The sequence below is a fragment of the Macadamia integrifolia genome, chromosome 10 (assembly GCF_013358625.1).
Source record: "Macadamia integrifolia cultivar HAES 741 chromosome 10, SCU_Mint_v3, whole genome shotgun sequence".
Classification (NCBI taxonomy): Eukaryota; Viridiplantae; Streptophyta; class Magnoliopsida; order Proteales; family Proteaceae; genus Macadamia; species Macadamia integrifolia.
In genome coordinates, this window is record NC_056566.1 from 28,880,524 (window position 1) to 28,891,465 (window position 10,942).

Here is a 10,942-nt window from a genome sequence, read left to right on the forward strand (position 1 = left end):
TTTTTTTTTTTTTTGGGGGGGCTAACAATGAGTATTCAAGCATAACTAGTCTCATGGGCCCAGACTAACCCCACAACTGCATAGATCAGATCATACCAGTGTTGAATAAGAATCATTCAATTTTCACGAAAAACAATAAAGAGCACAACTTAAGATGTCCAAGTTTACAGTTTATACCAAATTCTTTGTTCACCAACTCCACTATCCCCTTGGGTCAATCAGTATTGCAACAAAACTTCTCTCCAACAATACTTCTCTCCCTTCACCTACCGACACATCTCTCCTAAGGGTGTTAATTGGTTCGGTTTCGGTTTAAATGATGCGGATCGGTTTGGTTCACATTTATTTAATTAAAACCATAAGCGTACCATTTACTAAGCGGTTCTACTATCTGAAACCATGACTGTTTAGTAAACGGTTTCGGTTTCCACAGTTTCTAAACGGTGTTGGTTTCATTTAGTAAACGGTTTCGGTTTCCACGATTTCTAAACGGTGTTGGTTTCACGGTTTTAAACGGTTATGGTTTTGATTTATTCCACACGGTTTGTAAAACGGTTCACAATCGATATGTTATAACTTGCCACCATCTCTAAACTGAAGATCATAAGCTTATCAAAAAATAATTGACAACCACAAATAAGATATTCTATATTAACGATGATATGTCTTAATTTGATAATCTAGTGTTATTTCTTTGCATGGCCATTCTCAAACATTTATAAATAATATCATATAACATCCAAATCCAGCCTTCTACAGCATAAAATATTAAAATGACAGGTGGTTCAATCAAAACACCCCATCTATGATAACAGAATAACACAGTAAGATATATAGATTACAAGTTCATGATCTAAAGCCTAAACTTAAACTAAATTGCAATAAATCATACCAAAACAGGATGGACACTTAATTTAATTATTAATTGTTATACGGATTACTACCCCTTCTTTATTTAATTGTTATATAGGTTAATCGGATCGGTTTAAAAGGTTTCAAACGATTCGATTTAAAAAGTTTCAATTCGGTTTGAAACCAACGAGTTCCACGATTAAAACCTACCTGCCCTGTTTAACTAATTGGCCTGAATCTTGAAACCATAATCGCACCATTTACTAAACGTTTTGCGATTTTGATGTAAATGAATCGGTTAAGTTTCGGTAAACAATTTCGGTCACAAATTCACATCCTTAATCTCCCCCACTCTCTCGGTCTACCCTGTATCCCCCCTCCCTTTCTGCACCTCTCCGGGTTGCTTGTTCCCTCTCTGCGTCTCCTGTTCCCCTTTTCTGCATCTCCCACTATCATTTCTGTATCCTTGACTCTAAATTTGGTGGTTAAATCTGAACGCCATATTTCTTATGGTAACCTGGAAAGTAATAAATTTGCCCTAGTTAACAGGATTGACCAAGCCAGAAGGCCCAAAGCATGCAAGAAAACCTATGAATCTTCTGATATTACCTTACTCCCTCCTACAGGTCAAACTACTCCCATAAATCTATCAGTCAGATTATGAATTTGTTGTGAACATTCGTTCTTTTCCAGAAGCATTACGTTATTTGATATGATTTTCCTAGATTCAAGTGTGTACGAAGCAGTTCAAACCGTAGACTTTCTTCATTCAATGAAGTCAGGCAGATCGAGAGGAAGATCATAATTTAGCAAACAAAACACTGATTAATTTCACAGATTTAATACAGTAGATTCCACCATTAACAACAAAAAGAAGACAGAATAACTTCTCTCCATACGATCAGCACTAGGAGTTAAAACACAGAAACTGAACAATATGAACAGTATATCAAGCCCTAAGCCCTCTCTCCCCTGATCCTTCGAGCCAACTGAATATCCTTGGGCATGATGGTAACCCTCTTAGCATGAATGGCACAGAGATTCGTGTCCTCAAACAATCCAACCAGATATGCCTCAGCTGCCTCTTGCAAGGCCGAAACGGCGCTGCTTTGAAACCTAAGATCAGTCTTGAAGTCCTGTGCGATCTCACGAACCAGTCTCTGAAATGGGAGCTTTCGGATCAAGAGCTCCGTACTCTTCTGGTACTTCCTGATCTCCCTAAGCGCCACGGTTCCTGGCCTGAACCTGTGGGGCTTCTTAACTCCTCCAGTAGCCGGAGCAGATTTCCGGGCAGCTTTAGTAGCAAGCTGCTTCCTTGGAGCCTTACCGCCGGTGGACTTCCTTGCCGTTTGCTTAGTTCTCGCCATCTCCAAAAGGTTCAAATGGGTTACAGAGAAAAAGCTTTGGCTTAAACGATTTAGAGGATCGAGAATCGAGAGAGATTGAAGAACCGATGAAGAAGTTTGAAGATGGAGCTGGGTATTTGTAAGCGCGGAAAATTTGAAAATTTTATGGAAAATGGAGCGAACGAATTCTGGACGTTGGATATGATTTTCGTTGAACGGTGAGGATTTATCCTTGTGGGTTACACGGATCGTGATCCGTGTCTCTCTTTGGATTTTCCCCATATAGCTTATTGGCGTGTTTTGACTGAAATTTGAATTTCCGCGACTGCCGCTTCAATCTAGCCATGCCTATAAGCTTATAACTATTCCAACGTTAATGACTTAATTCACAACTAATGCTAATCAAACAACTAAAAGTTGTAATTAACCAAAGTCAATCTCTAAACGACTAAACCCCTACTTAGTGGCCATCGTCTTCGTTAAGCTCACCTTGTAGCCATCCTCTTCACTAGGGTGTGTCAAAAGTTGGCCTGGACCTTTTAAGCCTGACCTGAACCAACAAGTTGAAGCCCAAGATCGGTTCTGTTGATTACTAAATGTGTGGGGCTTTTTAACATCAACCGAAAACTATTCGGTTGTTCCCCATGGAAGGTAATGGGGGTTGCCTAGTTAAAACTGACAAATTTTGTTGCCCGATTGTTTATATCCCAATTAGTCTGTTTATAGTCTACTTAGTCAGTTTGCTTGTTTAAAGCCTGACTATAGATTGGTAACCGATAGTCTGTATAAAACATCTCCATGCTTTGGCCTTACATGCCTGACTACCTAAATGGTTGGAAATAGTGCATGACCTTAAATTGGTAGAGACAAATTAGGCCTAACCAAAACGATTGAGCTTGGCCATTGATACCCCTAATCTACAACTAAAGAAATGTAATGATGTGAATTTAGAAATGAAATCGGGGGCATTTAAAATCAAACAAAACAAAAATCAGTGATTAATTTTTTTAAGTGAATTTTCATTCGGTTTTAGCTTTATACTACATTGCCAGTTTGAATCGAAGCAAATAAAATGTAAGCCATAATAATCGAACTTTGAACTAAACCTAAATTGCACTAAACTCTACAATCATAAGTCTTAGTTGAGTTGTGTGAAATTATCTAATAAAGTCGTGTGAAAATTGTTAAAAAATACTCAAATTGACAATTGGGAAGGAAGGGGGGGGGGGTTTGTATCTTACAGAGATTGTAATTTCCTTCTCAGCTTTATTCATTTCTTAAATAGTACTTGCTCTATTGAAAGGGGGAGGAAAAAGTTAGGAGGCTCGAACTCGTGATCGTGGGTGAGCATGGGATTAGCATACCAATCTTCACTAACTTTATTTATTTGAATATGTTATTTCAACTTAAATTAAATTACTGAGATTGTGTCCGAATCAAATAGGAATTGAATAAAACCAAATGAATTCAATTTTTATTTGTACAAATTTGGTTTACATATTGTAAATTAAATCTAACCAAAATCGAATCGATTGACACCCGTGCATAAATGTATTCAAAAGATGCTCCAAAATGTGTTGCAATATATGGAAGACCATACCATGGGATCACTAGAAAAGATTTCGTGTACTAGCCTTCTTTACACTTTGGGGACCATGCTCCTGTGCATTTGTGGCTCTCGCAAGTCGCACCATTACAAATATAAATGGGCTAATGGACGTACCCATCCTATGCATTTGTGGCTCCCACGTCTATGTATATTTTCTGTAGTTAAATAACAATATTTTGAATGTTGAGTATGATACTATTCCATTTAATCCCTTTAATAATGTTCTAAAAAAAAAGAAGAAGAAGAAGAAGAAAGTGATAGAGTTGAGTTTTAAAGGGAGATTCTTGAATATTTTGGGAAAATTACTTAAATCCACGGGAAAAGAAAAGTAATTATAAGATAAGTATGTTCTAAAACTGAGTTACATCCACTAAAATAGATTTTAAAAATATTTACTTGATCCCCAAATCATTTATTGTTTGTCCTACCCAAGATAACAGTAAAATTTAATTTCCTAAAGTATCCTTTTACTTCACCTCTATTCATAAGGCTAAAGTTAAGTCTTATAGGTTGACCGTTCTTTTCTTTTTGAGTCCGGATCCTTTCAACTACTTTCAATGAAAAAAGGATGGATGAGCGATCATGGGAAAAAGAGAACAGAAATTTTTTAGAACGAAAGGTTTTTGTTCATGTTCCATATTTTATATAAATATATAAATATATATATATATATATATAAAAGGTGGAATTACTTAGATGCACGAGATAAGTAATTACAAGATACAGAACACATCACAAGTTCACAACGTCATCAATTGCACTGGATAGTTATTGTTAAACGTTTTATTTCAACAAAGGAAAGCATAGTTATTGTTAACGTTTTATTTCAACAAAGGAAAGCAACGTAGGTTTGAATCAAAGTTCGAAGGCAAGCCTTGGATTGCAATCATTAGTTTCCCTTTACTTATCGTACTAGACCAGGAGTAAAGTGGAGTTATTGAGTAGGTCCGAGGAAAACTTTGTCCAACGAAGTACGCATCAATCCCTCACAAATGACTGTGTATGATGAACTCGCGCTGTTGATGGAAAATGCTTGTAATGGAAGTCCATACGAAGGTTTTTTAAAACCCAGAAATTGACACACACGATACTGATCAAAACCTTAGACAATAGATTTAGAAAGAAACAAATATTTTCATTGATTTTGATTTCAAAGAGTTTTAAATACGATTTTAGAGCAATGCCTAACCAGAACGGTAAAGTGAAGAAAATGTTTACTTTCCCATACCAACCACATGTGATTGATTGCTCAGCATAATGTTTTCTAGAGCTGCATTTAACGTTTGCATTTTGCTTGGGGGCTGGGGTGGGGGATTCGCCAAATGCATAACATTAGAGGTGAAGAGAATAAAATAAACAATCTATTGCAATGCTATTCCAGTGAACAGTACAGAAGTAGAACAAATTTGACGAGACTTTGAAACGTGTGAGGCGTAAAAGACATCGTCTAGACTACAATCATAAGACTTATTATTATAGTTCATTCTCCACCCCCGATGTTCTAAAACATGGAATTTTCGGTTCACAACATGGCTGGTTACAAAGATTTTTCATCGCTGTGGCATGAAAAGATAAAAATAACTATTATTTGAAAGGTCAAGTGGTAGCAGGACGTACGTATTGCAATCTTATTTTCACTTTCTTTTAATATTAGCCATCCATTTAAGTTTAGATTAATCTAAATCATCTATTAGTTTTTTTATATTGTAACTGATTCCTAGTTTTTAGGGTGGAGAGATGACGGATGTGGTTACTTAACTTGTCTAATATTTTTTTATATAAATAAATAAATAAATAATAAAAATCCAATATAAGCGGACTCCTCCTTCGATTTTGTTGGGAAATCTCAATTCTCTCTCTCTCTCTCTTTGCTTTTTCTTCAACGTTGTTCCTTCTTTCTACAGCCGCCATCATCTTCATCTCTTTCTCTCTCTCTCTCAAAATAGGATGAGATAAGAAAAAAATCAACATAACTATTTTCAGGCACTGAACATATGAGAGATTGGTAAACAAAACTTCAACTAGACTGGAGAGTGGTGAAAAATGAAGAAGAAAGAGGGAACAACCTTGAAAAAGAAGCAAGGAGAGAGAGAAATAGAGGATCGAGAGTTCTAAGCGGAATTAAAGGAGGAGTCCACTTATATTGGGATTTTTATTATTTATTTATTTAAATATTAATAATATTAAACAGAGTTGTAAACGGTTACAACTCTGTTAACAAGATTAACATATTTAACACGTGTCAATCATATCACTTACGTGAACATTCACCAATCTCTGAACGTTCTACATTCCTATTTTTTTGCACGTACCGCGACCATTTTGCCTATTTGAAAAACAGATGCCACTATAACAATGACACGTGACTAACAAGTTAATCTCAAACTTTGGACACAAAAATACCCTTTACTGTACAAAAAGTAGAATCAACGATTTTGCCACAAATTGGTTGCCAAAAACACAACTTTTTATCGTCCATTCAACTTTCATACCATAAGAAGAATGTTTTTGTATATTTAAAATTTAACATCAACCTAATGTCAACGTCATAATGACATTTGTCTTTTACATGACAATCTTTCGTATCATGACAACTCCTTATAACGAAACCATAATAAATATATGATAATTACTATTATTTTTAATAATTTTCTTCCTCATTAATACTATATCCGAATGCAAGGAAAAAAATTTTAAGTTTAAAAAGAAATAAGAGAAAGATACATAAATCTCTCATCATTTTCATCATTATTTTTATCTTATTTATTTTTACATTTATTTCCAAAACCAAGATATCTTACCATAAAAATAAATTAAAAAAACATAATAAGACAAAAATAAAGAAAAAAATAATACTGAATTTAGGCATCTCTCACACTATTTTTTCCAAATTTTAATTTATTCGTTACTTTTCTTGCATTCCAAAAATACCCTAAAATGCAAAAAGATCAATTGAAGCATACCTCTCGTCACTAGATATAAAAAAACTTCTTACATATAAAAAATAATAATAATAAATAAATAAATAAATAAAACCTCTAAATACCAAACAAGATCAATGAAAATCTATGCTGCTTCTTCCCAACTCTATTTTCTAAGTTCAAGCCATTTCTGATCCAAATTGGAATTGAAGCCTATCGATTCCAATTCCAAAAAAACTAACCCCTAGAAATTGTAATCAGAAAGAAGAAGCAAAGATTTTCACAAATCTCTGATTTTTAGAACTTTTTATTCAAAAGACTACTAGATCTTATAACAAGAGAGAAAAAGTTCATTACTAAATTCTGACTAAAAGAAATAAAAAAAAAAAAATACCAAAAATGAAGAACAAATAGCATTCATGGTTGATTCCAAAATAGAATGTACAGATCAGCATTATAACCATCCGCCGGGTCAAAAGATTCAGCCGATTCATTTCTTAAACCGGTTGAGTCAAACACAACATGATTTCAAGTTTCAACTTCAGCCACAGCATTTTTTTTTTTTTTTTTGCAGCATTCTCATTTACCAAAAATGCAATCCTGCGTGAGCTTAAAACCCAAATGTTCACACAATCCCCATGATACAATTTGTAATATCAAAATGACACCACCACCACCCCCCCCCCCCCCCCCTCCAAAAAAAAATAAGACACCAATACATCACACCTCCAAGAGAAGAATATGCTCACAGCAGCATCATATAAAGGAAAGGAAAGCTTACAACACCATAATATATATAATCGTTTAAAATTCATAACCGCAAACTGACGCTAAAAATCAAATTTCTCATACAATAAATATTAACAGAACTATCAAAAACCCGATCCCCGAAACAAATAAAAGAAAAAAAATGATGGGAGGAAGATTAGAAAAACATGTCTCTCTCCTACATTCTACTACAGTGGCTGAATGCAAATTTTATGGCAATATAACCTCTACTCAACCTCGCTCAACCAAATTGAGTTCACTTGACACGACACGGAAAGCCAACCGCAGAATATAAAAGTACTCACCATTGAATGTGCACCTCAATGACCTTTAGAAGCACTTCCGGTGGACAATTGATGGACCAGATTCGTCGTACTCAGCCTTGGAGATCCACATCTGAAGTGATACACAACAGAAGATAAGCAGAAAGTCCAGGCACAAATGAAAACACAAAAATGAAAATACCCTATCAAAAATTAACACTCACCTGTTGGAAGGTGCTGAGGGAAGCAAGGATGGATCCCCCTATCCAGACACTGTACTTTCTTTCAGGAGGTGCAACCACCTTGATCTTCATACTACTAGGAGCAAGTGCTGTGATCTCTTTGCTCATACGGTCTGCAATTCCAGGGAACATTGTTGATCCACCACTGAGCACAATGTTTCCATAGAGATCCTTCCTGATATCGACATCACACTTCATGATGGAGTTGTAGGTAGTTTCATGAATTCCAGCAGCTTCCATTCCAATCAGTGATGGCTGGAACAGGACCTCTGGGCAACGGAACCTCTCGGCTCCAATTGTAATGACCTGCCCATCGGGAAGCTCGTAGCTCTTCTCCACGGAGGAGCTGCTCTTGGCAGTCTCCAGCTCCTGCTCATAATCAAGAGCAACATAGGCAAGTTTTTCCTTCATATCACGTACAATTTCCCGTTCAGCAGTCGTGGTGAAAGAATACCCTCTCTCAGTGAGGATCTTCATGAGGGCATCGGTGAGATCACGACCAGCAAGGTCCAACCTAAGGATTGCATGGGGTAGAGCATAACCTTCATAAATTGGCACAGTGTGACTAACACCATCACCAGAATCCAGCACAATACCTGATGATAGAAAAACATGCAATTTAGTCCAGTAATAAAAATGCTGGAAGAATGGAAATTTTCAAATCTCAATCGCAATCATAAGTACATACCCGTTGTACGACCACTGGCATAGAGAGACAGGACAGCCTGGATAGCCACATACATAGCGGGTACGTTAAAGGTCTCAAACATGATCTGAGTCATCTTCTCCCTGTTAGCCTTTGGGTTGAGGGGTGCCTCTGTGAGAAGCACCGGGTGCTCTTCAGGGGCAACACGGAGCTCATTGTAGAAGGTATGATGCCAAATCTTCTCCATGTCATCCCAGTTGCTAACAATACCATGCTCAATGGGGTACTTCAAAGTAAGAATACCTCTTTTGGACTGGGCTTCATCTCCAACATAGGCATCTTTTTGTCCCATCCCAACCATGACACCAGTATGTCGTGGTCTGCCAACAATACTGGGAAACACTGCCCTTGGAGCATCATCACCGGCAAACCCAGCCTGGAATTTAAAAGAAAATCACATCAAGAATTTATAGCCAAGACACAGTTGCAAAATAATCAAGAAATAAAATGATCACACAGTACAAGGACGGCATGGATTATTGACTAACCTTGACCATTCCAGTACCATTGTCGCAGACGAGAGGTTGAATATCCTCGGCATCAGCCATCTTTTACAGACCTGCAGAATCAAGCGGTGAGGTGCTTAAGCAGAACAAGAAAAAAAAGTATAACAATCGAGATGGAGGCTGGGGAAAAGCTTGGTACTTTGAGTACCAGCATATTCCCAATCCAGATTTCCTGCCCCTTGGTTACCAAAGAACATGAAATTCTTTAATGAAGACCCGAATAGAAAAAAAATATTAAGCATTTCAACCGAGATTTGTTCCAGGACCAAAATAATCTTTACTGAAAGATAAGTCGCACATCAGAACAAAATAACGATAACAACTTCATTAATGTTAAATCAGCAAAATTTCCACAAAATAGCAAAATCAAAAACAGTAAGAGATTCTGTGGAATCTCAATTTAAGTGTTTTAGTGGCAACTGTACAGACAAGGATCCATCTACAGTAATCAGAGACATTTTAAAGACTCTGTGAAATCAAATCAACAACCCTTGCCGAGGAAATCAATATCGGCGAAGATCACAACAAAAAACAAAGACTAGATTATAAGGTACATGCAGTAAAGCTCAAATAATAGAAGGCAATACCAAACCAGATGATTACTGTTTCAACAAAACCAAAACAAGATAACAACTGAAAATCCATGGATAAATGAGCAAATATGGCAATTGGATATAGCAGTTATGGACTATCACACTTCAAATCTGAAATTTTACGAAACGGAGGAAGACTTCACAGATCTTACTTCCGGCCAGACAAAACCTTAGATCTTACTTCCAAAGCAGAAGATATGGCAAAACCTTAGATCAGAACCAGACAAAATCTAAAATACTTTCTCTTATCAAATCCGTGAGAAAATGATAAATACAACCAAAAGATCTGTTTTTTTCCAGCAGACTAGCATGAAATCATGAATTTAATACACGAGAGAACTGATCTTCGCAATCAATCTCTAAATGAATTCTCACAAAGGTCTTAATCGAGTACAACTCAAACATGTAGACATCACAAAATCAGATCATAAGAGAAGAGATCTGTGCTTACCTTGAGAAGAGACGAAGAATACGACGACGACGAAGAAGAGAAACGAAAGGAGACAAGGGCAGCTACGCCTTCTCCTACGCTGTCAAGACGGGAATCGGAAAGGTAGACTCTTCTCCCTATCGCCGAAAACACTAAAATGGGGAAGAAGAGAAGGCAAAAGGAGTCATATATACTGACCTGACAAATCGGAGGTGAAATGCAAATGAAATGAAACCAAATTAATTGAAGTCCCCAGAGGAATCATTTCCACCACGAGAGAAAAGAAGGCTGACCTGGCTGACAGCCTTTGCTATATTTTGGCCGTCTGATTCTTCCCTTTCGCTAGATCTCAACCGTCTGATCTCACTTTTGGTCTTCATGACATGTGCCACGTCAGTTGGGCGGTCAGAACTGGACGTGCGTCGGCGTGCCTATGTTGTGCTCCCGTCCACTTGTCGCCGGGGGAGCCAGGACTGTTCGGCTCATATCGGCTCGGCTCTCTTTTTCATGTTTCAATTAAATTAAAAAAATAGTTTAATTAAAAGACTTTTTAACTCCCAACTGTACTAAAAGCCGTTGTGATCTGTCTGAGTGCCAGCCAACCTCTTAGATTCGAGAGGTACTCGAGTGTACCTGCGAACGTGGTGTTAACCGCCAAATTCAGAGCTGATTATATACATGTTGATCGACCCGGAGACTCTCCCGT

The 10,942-nt window shown here is 37.0% G+C and overlaps 2 protein-coding genes across 2 annotated transcripts; both read right to left on the reverse strand.

Moving 5' to 3' along the window:
• Positions 1-1,657: 1,657 nt before the first annotated feature.
• LOC122090669 (histone H3.2) lies at positions 1,658-2,314 on the reverse strand. The gene has a single exon (XM_042660321.1). It carries the CDS (start codon positions 2,217-2,219, stop codon positions 1,809-1,811), a length of 411 nt encoding a protein of 136 aa, XP_042516255.1. The 5' UTR covers positions 2,220-2,314; the 3' UTR covers positions 1,658-1,808.
• Positions 2,315-7,461: 5,147 nt separating this feature from the next.
• LOC122090668 (actin-7) lies at positions 7,462-10,413 on the reverse strand. The gene is made up of 5 exons (XM_042660320.1): positions 10,258-10,413; positions 9,196-9,266; positions 8,690-9,083; positions 7,984-8,597; positions 7,462-7,892 (listed from the first exon to the last, which is right to left on the reverse strand). The coding sequence occupies exons 2-5, from the start codon at positions 9,253-9,255 to the stop codon at positions 7,827-7,829; spliced, it is 1,134 nt and encodes a 377-aa protein (XP_042516254.1). The 5' UTR covers positions 9,256-9,266; positions 10,258-10,413; the 3' UTR covers positions 7,462-7,826.
• Positions 10,414-10,942: the final 529 nt, after the last annotated feature.